The 18,019-nt window shown below is 40.2% G+C and overlaps 1 protein-coding gene across 8 annotated transcripts in view; it reads left to right on the top strand.

The window, feature by feature from the left end:
- The window catches only part of AFF2 (ALF transcription elongation factor 2), a 472,316-nt gene that overhangs the window by 313,870 nt on the left and 140,427 nt on the right, over positions 1-18,019 (top strand). For all 8 annotated transcript variants that reach the window (XR_012160619.2, XM_073358389.2, XM_073358388.2 and 5 more), the window contains one exon: positions 12,220-12,257. Coding sequence is in view for 7 of the 8 variants with exons in the window: in XM_073358389.2 (XP_073214490.1) it covers positions 12,220-12,257 (38 nt within the window). In the remaining variant the exon portion in view is untranslated. The remainder of the gene's footprint in view (positions 1-12,219; positions 12,258-18,019) is intronic.

Here is an 18,019-nt window from a genome sequence, read left to right as displayed (position 1 = left end):
TCCTGCATTAATAACTTGTGCACATCCTTCATTGTGGATCTTTGTCACAGATTGCATCCCACATTGGGACCTGGGCAAGTGGAGAAGTAGAGCTCTGGTGTAGCAGTCAGGTGTTTCACTTGTTGGATTCTTTCACACTTTACAAGTTTTGATCATGTTTATTTAAAAAAAGAAAAAAGAAAACATAGATCAGTTGTACTGGTCAGATACATAAACACTAACAAAACAGTTATGGCATGTTTAAAGGCAAAATGCTGTTTCCTAGAATATATAAAATGATCGTTCATGAGAGCTGGAATGAGACTATCGCAATATACAAATTATAACATACCAAACATTCAGCTGTGGGGCACTGAGTTACAAAACTAATTTTTTAACGTAAGAGTTTGCAGTCAAATGATGCTTGAAATTCAGATATACACATGTGCATACTGTAACTGGGAGAGAAAAGATTAAAAGCACCTTAACAGTTTGTCCAATATCTTTGTATTTTGTCTCCTCTCTTTTATTTTACCTTTCAGATTTACCTTGTCCTCCAAAATCACTATTTTTGTACTTTATGCAGTTTGTAACATAGGCCAACATAGGCCCAAGGTTTAAGGGTGCAAAAATGTACCATCTACTGAAAGTAAATAATCTTAAATGAACCATCTTAAATTACCATCTTAAATGAAAGTAAATAATTTTAGACTATGATTTGCTGAGCTATCTATTTATCCCAGTCCCATGAGCCAGCACAAATATTTATTTGCAATCAGTGAAATAACTAGAGTAAGGTCCAAACCCAAAATCTGAACTGCAGCCTGCTTTTCCACCTGCCAATCAGGTTCTTCCTTTTGTTTCACACTTCTTGGGAGGAACCAACCAAACACGAGTTCCTAGTGCAATGCTGTAACTAAGAGTGTGAACACAATTCCTGGATGTATAAGAAGAGGAATATTACCTCTGTATCAAGTATCAGTGAGACAATTACTGGAATTCTGTGCCCAGTTCTGGCATCCAAACTTTAAAAAGAATACTGAAAATTTGGAAAGGGTTCAGAAAAGAGAGATAAGAATTATTTGAAATCTGGAAAACATACCTTATAGTGAGAGACTTAAGAGCTTAATCTATTTAGTTTATCCAAGAGAAGGTTAAGAGGTAACTTGCCCATAGTCAACAAATACCAGCAGGGGGAATTGATTTCTGACAGTAGTTATGTTAGGCTGGAAGATGAAGCTAGAAAAATTCACACTAGAAATAAGGCACAAGAAATCAGGTGCAAATTTTTAACAGTAAGGGTAATTAACTATTGGAACCCCTTCCTAGGAATGAGGTGGTTTTTCTATCACTTGCAATCTTTAAGTCAAGACAGGATATCTTTCTTAAAAGCTAAAGCTCAAACAGAAGTTGTGGGCTCAATACAGAAATTACTGAGTGAAGTTCTTTGGCCTGTGTTATGCAGGAGGTCAGACTAGATGATCTTAACAGTCCCTTCTGACCTAAAAATCCTATGAATCTATGAACCATATCGATCATTGTGATGAAGCAGGAGCAAGTTGTTCCAATCCAGGTGCAGAATTCATCACATTGCTTTATGGGCCACCATCTGAAAAGCTACAGTTATCTCTTAAATCTCCTGCTAACATTTTGGGAGAAGCATCATCATCAGTGCAGTCACCTTAGAACAAAGCAGGGGACACGTGCTTTGTGTCACGCATAAGGCTGATTCTTTTGCTTTCCATTGTGGGTGATTTGGGATTAAAGGAACACAGTTAAGATGAGGGGTTAGATCTGGAATCAATTTTCATTTACAGCTGAGAAGCAGTTATTGATGCTGTGCTCACAGTTCAATAAAAGATCTAAAGATATAGACCTTGTGTTTCTCTTTCAATGTAAGCAACATAATCAGTTTCAAATGTTTTCGCAGAAAAAATTGTATTGACAGTTTTATTAATATTGCTGTCTTGAAAGTTTTACATTATCTACAATTTGACCTATTTCGGTGGTTTTTAATATGCACGCTGACCAACCCAATAGATATTTGTGGCACAAATTCATAACGCCAGGTAAACATCTGCTTAATGTATTATTGAGTGAAATCATTATATTTAACTTAAGCAGTTCCCTGGATTTTGAATTCTTACAGTACTGTCATTGAACAGAATTTTGATGCATCACTAAGATTTTGTTACTTTGCAGAGAATGCTCCCATTACCCAATAGTTTCAGATTGGCTGTGGGATTATAAATACAAAGAAAAGGACAGACGTGTATTAGTAAGCTTAAAACTTGGCAATGCATTTCAGGGATTCTGTTAACAGTGTTCTGTAAGGAAGGATAGAGCCTTTAGATGGTACTATTACTTAGTTAAACAAAAAAAAAAAAAACCCAGAAACATAGGCAGAATAGTGGGGGTGGGGGTTTAATTAGTGACTCGGTTCATCTTAAAGAGCTTAGATAAAACACAGGTTAGTATTTTTTGTTCTTTAAAGTAGCTCTGCATAATTCAATTTAGCTTTGAGCTCAGAGCCATCCAAAAGGATTGTGCCCTGATACAGTATTTTAAGTAGCTGCAGTGTACCCAGTTTTCTTTAACCAGCTCTTCTTTGTTCTTCCTAAGGAATAATCTTCATAACCTTTGAAACGTGCACTTAATTTAAAGCACATTGCTGCATATCTGTGTATTTTTGAACCAAAGAAACTTTGATACCATTTACAGATCTGTTCCATTATTCTGAATATTTTATGTACATAGTATTTTTGGCAGAACAATCCATGAAACATTTTTATCTTTTCTGTTTGTTTTTTTTCTCCTTCACTTAATGATTACCTTTTGCATGTGTGATAACCATGCATTCACGAGACACCTCCTATATAATCCATGTCCATGATCTAAGTTTTATAGTTTATCCAAACACTCTTTCTTGGCTAGGTTAGTATTAGATAATTGCATGCAAAATGAATTACTTTGTAGCTGAGAGTCTAAAAATGCTGTCAGCCGTAGGGAGAGCTTCTGATTCTTGTAATGCACATTGAACTTTCAAAGCATTTATTCAAGTTAAATTAAAACAGACTTTTTGGCTTAAGGTTTGTGAATATAAAAGATTCAGTACATGTTCATCATGTAAACAGCACTGTTTTAAAGTGATATAGTAACCATACTAGTTGCAACAATGGATACCCTTTCCTGTTGTAATTTTTCCTGTTTTTTAGCTAGATCCTGAACAAGTTGTTTGCCTCCCCAAGGTTTCTCCACATTTCCATTTACTTTATCAGCAGACAGGCTGAGGGACAGCTCTTCAGTAATGACATCAATACTGCACACACAGCAAGAGAGGTCGCCTTGTCAAAGCTATAGAAAAATCAGATGGATTAGGATGAAACTAGGTGCAAAATAACTTTGATAGAGTCTTTTAATGTAAACAGTTTATCTGTCACTGAGTTCCATTGAAATCCCAGACAAAGCAGTGCAACACTGGTGGCTGCCACAGCAGAATTTGTTTTGATGGAGACCCCACATAGCTGTGTTTAAGATATACAGTCATGTTTTATAGCTGTAGGGAACTGCTTTCATTCAGCCATTAGTGAAAACAGAAGCCATTAGGATAGTGTAGCCATATGCCAACCTTTTTCATTCTAAAAGCTAAGAAAGATCCTCTTATGGAGAAATGTCTCTTCTTGATACCCCATTCCATTTTTGCTTGGTACTTGAAATATTTTATTCTGTGCAACACTAATGAAACAGCCTTATTTCCCATACACAGGGCATACTTTGCCCCAGGATACTCCTGATTCACAAGACTAATTTTTGGCAATAAGAGATTGTATGGCTGGTAACAATGCCTACAATAGTCATGGGAATTCATTTCATAGTATTTTTGTGCCACATAAACACTTGTGGCCACTGCATTCAGTAATGCCTCTGAGGTCTTGTAAAGAATATGTCAGATAAAGTTTATACACAATTTCAAATCACTAGAATACCACAGATTTTAGGACTTGTAACTCTTTCAGGGTCATTGACATTTTATTTAATCTTTTCAGTACATCATCATACAGGAATGTATCTACCAATGACAAGGCGATTTAAATGACCCTTGGAACGTATGGTTGCACTGTATGGTACTATGGAACTGTGCTGGAAATTGACCAAACAAAAGTTTGTCATGAAGGTTCCAGTTGTGGCCCTCAATAGGGCTATGGAATACATGCTGCACATACCAGAAAAGGAGGGGATGGAGCAGCCATTTTAGTCAGAGGACACTGGATTGTCTTTTCCTTGACCAATTTGGCTGGTGTGAAACAGCTCTCAGCTTCATCAGACATAGAAAAAAATAGGGAAAAACAAAACACAAAGATGCCTGGCAGCCAGACAGTCCTAGCAAAGAGGGAAAGGATTGATAAATGATGTTATAGAGAGGTCCTCTCCTTGCTTATCCACAAACAAGCACACACTTAACACACTCTTTAGTACTCTCTTAACTAGGCATTTCACCTTTGTTTGGGGAGGGGGGTTCATGCTACCCACATGAAATGACCAAGTAATATTGATCACAGCACAGACGTCATATACCTGGAACAGAGGCAGAAAATACAGCCCTACTAGCTTGTTAGCTAATTCCACACATCAAATGATAACCAGCAAAAGTGAGGGCAGCCTTTCCCCAGCTTAAGTTAAGGGCCAGTGCAGATTCAGACACACAGACATGGGGAGCTACTATAGTCAAGGTGGATGGGCCCACAGGTGGCCAGCACAAAGGTGGGTGTCATCGGCTGGAAAAGCAGTAGAAGGAACTGAGGGAGCACAGCCAGTTGTCAGCCTCTGCAAGCAGGGAACATGGAATCCCAGTGGAGATTAAAGCTATGCTCCCCAGAGGAGCACCTATGGGTGAATGGTGGTGAGACCTGAGTGCCGTAAACCCCACTGGGGTGAATCCCCCGGGCATAGCAGAAATAGTGGGCGAAGGGAGGTGCAGTTTGCTGTGCCAGCAGGGGGGAATCTGCCCTGTGAACAGATTGAAAGTTAACCCCCCCACCCCTTGTAGGAACATGGACTGTTCTGCACCTTTCATGAATTTGGTTTTCACAGAAAGAAAATTGGTCTGTCACAAAACTACCCAAAAAAATTCCAACTCAGTTATTGTGCAGAATGTTTGGAGCCTCATTACTTAGTACACAATTAAATGAACCAACGAGCTGAGCAACAAACAAAAGCAGCCCAAGGGCAGCACAGAAGTTGTTGATGTGTGTTGTTACATCCATCTCTCCAGTGCCTGTTTGTAACGGGTTATGTATGAAATATATATTATAGCCCTTGAACTCTTAAATCCTGCATAGGCAATAAATGAGCAATGTGAACAATACCAATATTGCCTCACATCTTTCCTAGCACTGCCTCTGCTGTTGCTCTTTGATTCTGCCTTTTTGCTTCTCAAGCCTGGGTAACTATTCATTGGTTTAGAGGAGGAAAAAGATGAGGGACTCTCTGAGGAATGAGATAAAGACCTTCACTACAAAGGGGAATCTAAGTGCATAAACTGCAAGTAAATTGGGGTAAGAGAGGCTGCTGCTGATATGGCTGTGTATACTTCTTCCTTTTGCTGTGACAAAAGGCCATTTTAACTCATGTGAGCTTTGGAGAAGTAATACTCATTAATAGCACTTAGCAATTTAAGAACACATTTATCCAAGGATCTCAAAGCACTTTGTGAATATTAATAAGCCAAACCTACCCGTAAGATAGTAATGAGGTAAATACAAAGTGTTATTCTCCATGAGTTATAGGTGGGGAATTGAGGCACATGTAGATTATGTGAGTTGCCTACAGTTTCACAATGGTCAGTGGCAGAAATACTGTTCTCTTGGTTCTCAGCCCTAGGCTTTCACCTTAGACTTATCTTTCTTTTCTTGGGGCAACTTTTAGGGGGAGTTTTTGTTTTATCCTCTGTAATTTTCTTGTCTTTTTCTCCTTCCTTTGCCTTTTGAGGATTTTTTTCTCTTGTGGTTAACACGTGAGGCTGTGCATTGGGAGTTCCATTCTCAGCTGTGCAACAGAATTCCTGTGTGACCTTGGCCAAATCCCTTAATTTCTCTGTGCTTCAGTTCCCCCACAGTGGAATGGATATAAATAATACCAACTACATCTGTCAGGAGCATAGTGAGAGTTAATTATAACTTGGAAAACATCTTGAGACCTTCCCAAAAGAAGGTGTTATAGAAGGACAAATTATTGTTTACACTTCCTCTGTCCCACTCCACCTTACCTGCCTTACAACTAGCATCCATCAGCAAATGATGTTTTGTACGATTTTGAAAAATCCCACAGTACATTGAGAAGCATTGCTGAAGACACTGGCTTTGGGCTTCTTGTCTCAGTGTCTTCTTTTCATTTGGGACATGCCAGGAAGAATGGGAACTGGCCATATTTTGCATTTCATGCTTCTTCAGTTTGGCATCCACCGTTTCCCTTAGTAAATGTAGAAATTTGGGGGAAATGCTGGCCATTGCACACAGTGACCCAAAAGCATCTTTACGGTAAGTCAGTGGAGTTTACTGGAAGATGCGCCACCATCTGTAGATGGACGTGCCATTTCTTTTCAAACTTTGTTATCCCTAAAAGGCTGCAAATTTTACCCAGCCTGCACTGCACCAGCTAAAACAGGAGTTTCCAACTTAGTGGAATCCCCCCTTAATATTCCTGAAGAACTCTTGTAAAGCCCTGAAAGGTGCTGTATTGCTCAAAGGTGTAGAAAGATGCGGAGATGCTCTGTATCTAATACATACCCATGAAGAGTCCTATGGGAAGCATGTACACCATTTGGGTCTATAGCTACCCTGGATGTGGTGATTTGGTCCTCTCTAAAGCTGATCTCAGCTACTTTACTCCTTTTGTTTGCCTTCTGAAGGAAATCAGGGGCTACACGCAAGAATATTCTGGGATGAGAAGAGTGCATGCTCGTTCCATTTTTTTCTGTCCTAGATTCAGTGATCCCAGCTTTTCATCCTCAGGGTGAGGCTGCCCTAGCACACCACACACAGCATCTCTGTGACAAGGTTTCCAACTTCATGTCAAAGATGATTAGCAAGAAAGAAACAGAATCTCCTCCACTGATGTTAGGGGACAGGTAGAGGAGACTGTGGCCACAGCATTAAAAAAAGACAGAGATCCCTTGAGGCTTGTGACCCCCAGCACAGTTTTCCTGACTTTTGCACAACTTCCTTCATGCGCACTGTGCTCTTCTCCACCCCACAGAAAATTCCAGCTGAGACCAACTGTCTAATGACAGAAACAGACCAAGGTCCAGAACCATCCATTCTTAGTAGTTTAATTCATGACTCAGCACCCTATCAGTGACCCAAAGGACAGAGCGCAACCTCCAAGAGCGGTGTTCATTTGCAAAGGGCCTGATTTAACTTCCATGGAAGTCAATGGAAAGATTTTCATTAGTGCCGGGGGTGCTGAATTGGGCTTTCAATGATGATCGTCTGTTCCACTGACTGAACAAGAGGAGAGCATGGTCAGTCATGAACATACCTGCATGGGATAGTTTAGCTGCTCACACCTGAGGGAGAAGGGTTCTCCAGAACATTTCAACTTGTCTCCGTAAAACCCAAACATTGTTGGCTGCAAACTTTTCGGATTTCAGTTTTCCAGTGAGAACTCTACCTATTCCGTAGAAAGCGAATACTTTCAGTGGAAAATTTCATTTATTCAAAAACCCAGTTTTTCATCAAAAGACAATTTTGACCAACGTTTTTTGACTAGCCCTTCTTGAGTGTTTACTGTGCGTGTATTTTCGGTGCTCTAGGCACATTGCACTGCCCAAAACACAGTGTCTGTCCATCAGAAAGATTAGTGCCTTGATTGATAACCAGAAAAACAGACACTATTTTGGCCCACAGTGCAGTTCATGGAAGGAATCCTTGCCATAGGCTAGAATAGGGTGACGGTTATTTGCCAGTGCCTTCTTTTGCATGACAATTAGTGAAACTTGTCTCTTTATCCAGCCTGTAGGGACACATTTCTTTCACTTCTCTATTACTGTTCTGTGCTGCTCACATCTGGAGTTCACATGTGAGTTCCCTGAATGCAATGGAAAACCATCCCCCAACACCCAAAAAGTTTCTATGAATGTTCGTTCTGCAACTGCTGCTGCCCTTCATCTGTTCCTCCAATTTATCTTCTTTCTCCTTCTCATCCTGTGTCTGCCTAGAGGGGCAGCTGTGGAGAGAGGATAATTTTAGAGAGATATGGTATATAACTAGTACCATAATTGTAAAAAATCAGAAGGAAATTACAAATTAAAGCAGTATAACTGTCTAGTTCAGGCTGGTCTCCATTTTCTAATCATCTTAAATTATTTTAATGTACATTTTCAAACTCAAAATTAGCAGCAATCCCATGATGTAACCTCCTAATGCTCATTGAATCCGATTATATTATTTCATTTTCATTCCAGTCTTTTGCAATGTGATCTCCCGCTCAGACCTCATGTATCATGATTTGGGAACCTCCTACCTACTCTATTTATAGTCATTTTAATGTGTGAAGTTCAGGAATCATTCTGGGTTTTAAAAACCTTTTCTTATTTGTAAAAGCCCAGAATATAAGTTGCACAGAATAACTCACTTTTAAGACTGTTTGTCTTTGAAATATCTTAAATTAATAATCAAAAGCTCACCTCACGTCTAAAACAAATTGAGTCATGAAGACGCGAAACAGAAATTGTTAACTCTATAGCAAGGCTGATGGAAGCTCAATGAGATCATTTTGTTCAAAGATTAAAGGTGATGAGCACTGAAGTAATTGACGAGGATGACTATGAACACATCTGACTAGAGCTGCTAAATTCAGTAATGATCAAAAGTTAATTATCAAAGCAGAGAGAACTACTCAACGTAGACCATTTGAGTCAATAGCGAAGCAACCCAGAAATAAAAGTAATTTGGAGGAAGTATTTTCCTATAATGAAGTTGTATAAAAGATGTACATTTCAAAGAAACCTGCCTAAAACAAGATAGCATTCTTACTGATCAGAGAAAAAATAATTAGCTTTAATTGACAGACCTGCGCCACACACAATATTTTCAAACAATACGTTTCTGCATCAAAGCTTAATATGTATAGTTACTCAATGTCACTTTGATTCTTCTGTTCTGTATCTTCTGCCACTGAGCATGCTCATGATACTGCAATAAATGTACTGTGAAAAAGAGTGAGCAACATATACATGAAAAATGAAATCACAGGGCCAGATCCTGTAGTACTTACTCAGATGGAATTCCTTATGCGTAATTCTGCATGGTCAGCCCCCATCCTCAACTCCCATTAAGTGGCAAATAGGTTCAGGTAATATAATAGGTGAGCAGCTCCTTCATCCAAAATGCAAATTGAAACTGGGTGCAGCCTTTCCTGGTCATTTGAAAGTTTTGGTTAGAGTGTGTGTGTGAGAGAGATAAGTTTATACTACCAAACACTTGGAGTTACTGAAGTGCCTTTCCCATGAACACAATCACAAGTAATCTAGGAAATCACTAGCTAAGAAAACAATGGCATGCTACCAATCTTCACAGCCACACAGGAATAATATGTAGGCAGATTCCCATTGTACACATCACCACCACATTTTGCCCTCCAATGCAAACAGCTGCAATCCACATGTTCAATTACTCAAAATTGAATGCACAGCCTAGACTCTGATCTTTAATATTCTGTGATTTTGACGTTACCCAATTCTCAATAAAATTTCTGAAATAGCTTCACCGTCCTCATACAGCTTAGTACATTTCCTCATTTTGCTCATTTGCTATAGATTAATTTAAGCTTGTAATTCTTTGTATTTGCATAGATAGTTACTTCCTATTCAAAACACTTCCCACTCTTCTATTGTTATCTCTTACCTGTTTATTTACAATCAAGTTTGTGTGTGATAATTTTGAAGAATTTGATAAAAGTAGCCATTATCTGAGATTTAGTTTAGATGTACACAGTCCTAAACTCTGTAGTGTTACCGCCCAGCTATAGGCTACCTAGACTAATCGTGAGAACTGTTAGTCTGAAGTCAAAAAGTAGATTTCTGCGTGATAAAAGAGACTTTGTAACCTTTTTAACACTTTCAGTACCTCAGGAGAGGATAGAAACTTGAAATTCAGTAGTCCACTGAAAATCTATTTAACAGGCTCAATTATAAGATTTTAAATAAATAGCTTGTACACACTTTTGTTTTATTAATGAGGGTTCTTTTGTTAAACAGTGTTCTTTTGGCCCTGAACATGCCCACATCAAATAAATTAAGTATATTTTGGAGGGTGCCTATAGAGTGAGGCAGGATCCACACCAGTCAACTGACCACTTCATGAGGCAGGGACGCGATCATAGAAACATAGGTCTGGAAGGGACTTCATCATGTGTTTGCACAAGGGGGCAGAATTAAGGTTAACTTTCACATTTCCTCCTGAGTTCTGAGTGCTTCAGTGAGCAGCCTTACCATTCTTTTCACCTGGTTGGTTTGATTAATATTCATGTACTTGCTTACTGTCTTGTTTTTTTATGTTGATTTCACTGTATAAATATAAAACAAACGCTTCTCCCAGGCTCTACCAACCCATAATAAATAATGTAAAACGTAATCTAAGACCGAAAGAGCAAGCCTTTCTCTGCACAAAAGGAGCCAGTCCATAAAACTAATATTTCCCCATTTCAGATCTCACAAACCTTAATTCCTTATCTTAAGTAAAAAATCAATGGTTTTGGATGTCGATGGATTTAAATGTGGATCTTCCTACTACTGGGCGGGGGTTGTAAAATTTCTGGTCCCACTGACGATGTCATACAACAGCCTATTCTCACAAGATTTGTAGCCCAATATTGCAAGTTCAGGGGATTCGCTTCAGAGTTGAGGCCAGTTTAGACAGAAGATCTAATCCTTTTGTCCTTATCTGAACATTCTGAATATCCTCACTGGGAATTTTTACCAAGGAATATGTTTTTCCTTGTCCCTGAATGAAGCAAAGGTTACAATATTTCACCCAAGCCCCCTTAATCCTTGTGCATCATTGCCAGTTTTTCTGGCTTTATTTTGTTTCCTGAAATATACTAAAATGCAAGTAAGCACGAAAGCTTTCCATAGTGTAATGGGTTTATGGATCAGTCACCTTTCAGTCTGCATTTCAGTGCGACGGTACATGTAATCTGCCTAACAGTTTGACTCCTTTCCTCATTTAAAACTGATAGCCTAGTACTGCAAATACTAAAAAGAATGCACTAAAATGATTTGACAGCACTAATTTTGTCTTAAGATAATATCTCAACCGTCTCTGTATCACAATGTGATTTATGTAGTCTATGAAATTCTGAGGGAATAAAAGTTTGGTTCAGATTACATAATTATGCCATAGAAGCATAAAAAAAATCACCACTAAAATCTCCAACAGCTTAAACAGTTTGATAGACTGTAGCCATTCTGCCATCAGTGCCCCCAGCTGTGTTGCTTAGCAACATTTTAATTCAAGAAGAATCGAAGGAGATGAAATCCCTGTGGAGAGGGAAACAGAAATAAGAGGGCCGTTGACAGATGATCTGAGTTGTTTCTTCTAATATACTGTGAAGATCACTGGCTCTTTTCATGAATGATAAATGGACTGTACACAGATCAATGGGTTCAGCAATAAACTGGAACCAGGCTCCATGTCTTAGGCGGTGCAGGCCGAGAGGCCCAGAGATTTACTCATTTAGATGATTTGGAGTGTGTTTCCTCAAAGGTTTCACAGGAGGAAATTGATCTGAACATTTGGTCATCCATTGCCCTTTTCTGTTGTTGGCTAATAAAAATTGTTTTGGAAATAGAATCCGTTTTTGCCTTTATTTTTTCCCGTTGCTGTTCGTGTGCTAGATGTAGGTAGTAACATTGCAACAAACATGACCAGATCTCAGCCCGGGAAGGACGGTGATCATTCTGAATGAACGGTTCCTATACACTTACGGCCATTAAAAAAATAAAGCATGCCGATATATCAAACACCAGGAGGAATGTTGTAAGAGCTGTATCATGATTGTGGGGAAAGGGTTCAGCAATTGCTATCTTCACTCTGTTGCCTACTTAACTCTGGTATCCTGCTTTGGTTTGCTTATTCCATTTCTGAACAGCATTCTATTTTAATATTATTTTGGTTCCAGGAATGATTGTGCTTAATAATGTTGCTTAACTGTTTCTTTTCCCCTCCCCCCTTCTATTTATAGGCTGCTGAAAAGACAAAACCTAGAAACATTCCTGTAAAGTAAGTTATTTTTATATCCATTGGAAAATTCAACTTTAATGAACTTCATGCAAACAACCACAACAAAAGGCCAACAATACGGCAATAAAATAGACATTGGAACTCGAGTTAATCCATAATCAGAGCCATAAAAAAATCCCCTGATCATAAAGGACAGATTTCGATTTTTCATGAGTCCCTAATGACTGCATGCCCTGATTTGTGTCCAGTTTACATAAATTAATATGTACTGTCTATGAATAGCTGCCAAATAATATCATCATCATGTTCAGAACATAGTACTCCTTGCCTGGGGGGGTTGCACATGCTAAAAAGATTGGTTTTTAATTGCAATCTTTGGGAAGATCTGACAGAGAGGGAAATAACTGCGAGTGTGCCAAATGATTTCTAGACACTTGGGAATATTTTGCATCAATGTATCAGAGCTTTGCCATCCTGTTGATTAAGAACTCTCACACACACACACATACGTACATACGTACGTACGTATATTTCTGTTCTTTATACTGGGGATCTATGAAGGATGAGCAAGCTACCAGGGACCAATTTCCAGGGCATTTTATGAGAAGTTCTTAAATCTTAGGGCACTAGCAGCCATTCTCTACAGTATATCATTGAATTAAGAAAGTTGCCATACAGATGTCCTGGTACTTTCAGGAGAGATGTTTTCAGTTAAGGGTAATAGCAATCAACAGCTACTTTTTCTGCTTAAACAACATATACTCTAGTTTTAATGTTCTATTAAGTACCAATAAAATACATACTTCCAGCTTTGGTGGATGATCAGTCTGCAGTTTAACTAAGTCCCCAGGAGCTATATCTTCCTATTATAGCCACTGTTTTCATTGCACTTTGCTGATCGTGATGCCTTTTGGAAGTGATTTTTCTCTGGGAGGGCTCATGAGTGGCTGTGTTTTGGGAGGCACAACAAAAAGACTACAGGCCTCACTCTCCATTGCCTTCCACCTTGGATAGTCATTTACACCGGGGCAAAATGAATGTAAAATGCTCATCAGAACAACTGTGCAAGGTGCCAGGCAGTTTGTAAATCAGACTCTTTATGTTTCATTTAGTCTGGTGAGAATTAGAAATGGAAACCAAGGGAGATATAAAAGCTGAAGGAACTTATAATGAAACAGGGGGCCATTCATTTCTAGGTAACTAGTTCCAGTCCAGGCCAAGCTATTAAAAATCTAGCTGGTGGTGGTTGTTTGAAGTGAATTAGCTGCTCCCCTTCAGCTTCTAGGGGACAAGAGAATGGAGCTGGGGGCGGCTCCAATGTAATATTTTTCATTCATGAATTTTTTTATAACTCTCCGCTGTGTAAGCTGGGACCACTTCATGGCAGTCAGTGGTGCGGCACCAGTTTACAGCAGACAACGCCACTCCTAAGCAATTTGTATTTTACAGTGATCCGCAATTACACCATCTAAAATGTTCGGTTCTTCATTTTAAGTTAAATCATTGCTTTCTGGGACCTGAAAAATATACTAACATTTTGGGATGGAAGAAGGCCATATGGCCAATCTAGCGCTTTCCACCTCCACATGTATATTTCACCCTGTCATGTTTTCCCCAACTGCTTGTTTTAACTTGCCTTTGAATATGTTAATGATTGCAGCTTCAGTTAGTACCCTAGGGAGTCCATTATACATATTAATTACACTCTGCATAAAGAAGAGCGAAAATATCTGCCTCATATTTTTCAATGAAATGTAAGCACTTAATGTACCTGTATGGTTTTACCCTAAAACCTTGCCTCTAAGGGCAAGAGTAAAATGGTATCTTTAAGATAACTGTAATAGATCTAGATTGTATTTGTATAAGCAAGGAGACCATATTCAGCACCGCAGAGTCTTGTCTAGTTTTTAATGCCATCAGTGCTGTAGCTCTTTCAAATGTCAAAGAGAATTTCACTTGAATTTTAATGTTCTTCAGCTTCACAAAATAAATTTAGTAGCTTCCATTGTCACAAGGGCTGAAAGCTGTACAGATTCCTTCTACCATATGTGACTTATCACATACATTTTTAAAAACACATTTCTGTTATTAAGACATATGTGATAGTACACTTCTGCAAATGTGAATTGCTTTTGGCTAAAAGCCATGCACTAATAAGTTGAGCTGAATCTAACTGCAGTTGACAACTGTTACAATATATATATATATATATATATATATATATATATATATATTTTCTCAGTTGTCATTAATATAAAAAAATTTTCCTTGCTTTTATACTTTTCTGACATAATTGCTGTCTCCCAAAACCAGACTCAGAATTAACTCAGTTTTAAAGATTACAGCTTAATTCAGTGTCTGCAAATAAGGCCTTGTGTCTGTGATGTTTTGCATATTCGTAAAGGTGCCACGACTAAGGTTTGTATGGAAATGATCTACCTGTTTCGCCACCTAGAATTATTAATGTTCCCGGTGTTTTACTCAATAACATACCCACAATTGACACAATTCAACATTGTGTTTTACACAGGGCAGATCATTGAAGATGGCTGTTGCCATTTATTCTGTAAAATCTCTTTCATATTCTTGCTCTTTTTGAGAAGAGAAGCAACTAACCTACTAAAGTTTTATAGGCACATCAAGGCTCTTGTTTGTGCTTGTCTAGAGAGGTATTTAGACAAACTGGAGTGAGCTCCTTTAGTAGCTAAGTATGTGCAGGTGGCATTCAGATTCACTTCTTTGGAATACATGCTCTCTTTTGGACAGCTACGAAGGCTTTCAGTCAGCCATATTGCACAGAGCAAGGAGAGCTGTGGAAACGCAGCAGAGCGAGGGGAACTCATCTTTATGTATTTGTTGTATTATCCAGCTCAACATTGCTATAAATAAGCATAGTGAAAAATATAAAAAAGAGTCATAATGCCTGCAGAATTGATCTTTCAGTGGAAATAATGCAGTTATTATTTTAAAAACCCCAGACACTAAAAATAACACATCTGTCTGGATCAGGTACCCACAGTGCACTTCCTGCAATATCCTAGCACCTTACGATTTTTAATGGGGTTATTATCATAACACCCCTGTGAAGTAGGGAAGAATGGTTGTCCCATTGGGAGCCAGGACCATGGCACTTGCCCAGGCTTAAACAGGCCATGTGTGGCAAAGCAGGGAATTAAACTCAGGGTCTCCCAAGTCCCAGGCTCATGCCCAGTCCACTGGATCATGTTTCTGCTCTGTAACACCTTTCCTCTAAGAATCTCAAAACACTTTACAAACATCAGTGAATTAAACCTCATCCCATCCCTGTGAGATAGCTAAGTATTACTATCTAACTATACAGTTGGGGAAATTTAAGCCCTTGGAGTTTAAGTGACTTGACCAAGGTCATGTAGTAGAAGATTTCCAGTTATAAAGAGGCGTTATGCAAGAAATAATTTTAAGTCAGGACATTGCTGAAGCCTGTAAACTTCTGGCCCGTGTGCTGTGCTAGTGTGGAGGAGGAGGATCACACAGAATTAAATTGCAGGGTTTGTTCTGATACCCAGACCTTCCTGTCCAATGAATGAGATGAGGGTTCCACTGGGAGAGCTTGTGGCCAGGATAATGCATAAACTGGGAGCCCATATTAGCCAATAGCACTTAGGAAGGAAATCACAGATTCTGGAGGAATCGTGTTCATTTTGCCTTGGATCTAGTCAGTAAGCACAAGGGAGATTCCATTATTCAGTAGAAATGAGGGAGAACCTGCAGCATCCAAACTTGTACAATTCCCAGAGATCCATACAAGGGCAGGGCCATCCATGTGAGAGGCCTTCATTTCTTTCCTGAATAGGCTGGTTGCAATACCAGTGACTCTGCCTAGTCAAAATCCAGGCCGGATCTCCTCTTTGCAGAAGACTCGACAGGTCAGGTAATACAAACCCAGGCTTAATCTCTGAGGTTAGAGAGACAAGGATGTACATCCCCATGCCCCATTGTAGGGCAACCCTGTCTCCACTTCCTCAGTCCCCACAGCTGTAAGTGGGTAATGGTGCTAAGAAGACTGTTCTGTGTGCCCTCTTCCACATGAGAAGAGTGAGTTCTGCATGTGGAGAGTCCCTTCTGCACACAGGTTGACCATGACCTAACCTAAGAATTTGGCTCTTCGTGAATAATGGCTAAGAGATTTCTCATAGAATATCAGGGTTGGAAGGGACCTCAGGAGGTCATCTAGTCCAACCCCCTGCTCAAAGCAGGACCAGTCCCCAATTTTTGCCCCAGATCCCTAAATGGCCCCCTCAAAGATTGAGCTCACAACCCTGGGTTTAGCAGGCCAATGCTCAAACCACTGAGCTATCCCTTCTGGGAAAAAATAGGCAGGTAAAAGAGTCACCCATCTAAAACCTACTGTTACCCATCGCTTCAGAGTACAGTATTTAAGGGTATGTCTACACTACGAAATTAGGTCGAATTTATAGAAGTCGGGTTTTTTGAAATCGGTTTTATATATTCGAGTGTGTGTGTCCCCACAGAAAATGCTCTAAGTGCATTAAGTGCATTAACTCGGCGGAGCGCTTCCACAGTACCGAGGCAAGCGTCGACTTCCGGAGCGTTGCACTGTGGGTAGCTATCCCACAGTTCCCGCAGTCTCCGCTGCCCATTGGAATTCTGGGTTGATATCCCAATGCCTGATGGGGCTAAAACATTGTCGCGGGTGGTTCTGGGTACATATCGTCAGGACCCCGTTCCCACCCTCCCTCCCCCCGTGAAAGCAAGGGCAGACAATCATTTCGCGCCTTTTTTGTCTGCTGCCAGCCAAAGATGTAAAGGATAGATGGAGTGGGTCAGAACAAGAAATATACCAGATTTGTTTTGTACTCATTTTCCTCCTCCCCTGTCTAGATCACACTGCAGTCAGTCACAGAGAAGGCGCAGCGAGGTTAATCTAGCCATGTGTCAATCAGAGGCCAGGCTAACCTCCTTGTTCCAATAACAACGATAACTTTGGTGCACCATTTCTTATTGGAACCCTCCGTGCAGTCCTGCCTGAAATACTCCTTGATGTACAGGCACACCCTTTGTTGATTTTAGCTCCCTGAAGCCAACCCTGTAAGCCGTGTCGTCAGTCGCCCCTCCCTCCGTCAGAGCAACGGCAGACAATCGTTCCACGCCTTTTTTCTGTGCGGACGCCATACCAAGGCAAGCATGGAGGCCGCTGAGCTCATTTTGGCAATTAGGAGCACATCAACCACCACACGCATTATCCAGCAGTATATGCAGCACCAGAACATGGCAACGCGATACCGGGCGAGGAGGCGACGTCAGCGCGGTCCCGTGAGCGATCAGGACATGGACACAGATTTCTCTGAAAGCATGGGCCCTGACAATGCATGCATCATGGTGCTAATGGGGCAGGTTCATGCTGTGGAACGCCGATTCTGGGCTCGGGAAACAAGCACAGACTGGTGGGACCGCATAGTGTTGCAGGTCTGGGACGATTCCCAGTGGCTGCGAAACTTTCGCATGCGTAAGGGCACTTTCATGGAACTTTGTGACTTGCTTTCCCCTGCCCTGAAGCGCATGAATACCAGGATGAGAGCAGCCCTCACAGTTGAGAAGCGAGTGGCGATAGCCCTGTGGAAGCTTGCAACGCCAGACAGCTACCGGTCAGTTGGGAATCAATTTGGAGTGGGCAAATCTACTGTGGGGGCTGCTGTGATGCAAGTAGCTCACGCAATCAAAGATCTGCTGATATCAAGGGTAGCGACCCTGGGAAATGTGCAGGTCATAGTGGATGGCTTTGCTGCAATGGGATTCCCTAA

This window comes from Lepidochelys kempii, chromosome 9 (assembly GCF_965140285.1).
Source record: "Lepidochelys kempii isolate rLepKem1 chromosome 9, rLepKem1.hap1, whole genome shotgun sequence".
NCBI classification, from domain to species: domain Eukaryota; kingdom Metazoa; phylum Chordata; order Testudines; family Cheloniidae; genus Lepidochelys; species Lepidochelys kempii.
This window is presented reverse-complemented; position numbering and strand designations above follow the sequence as displayed.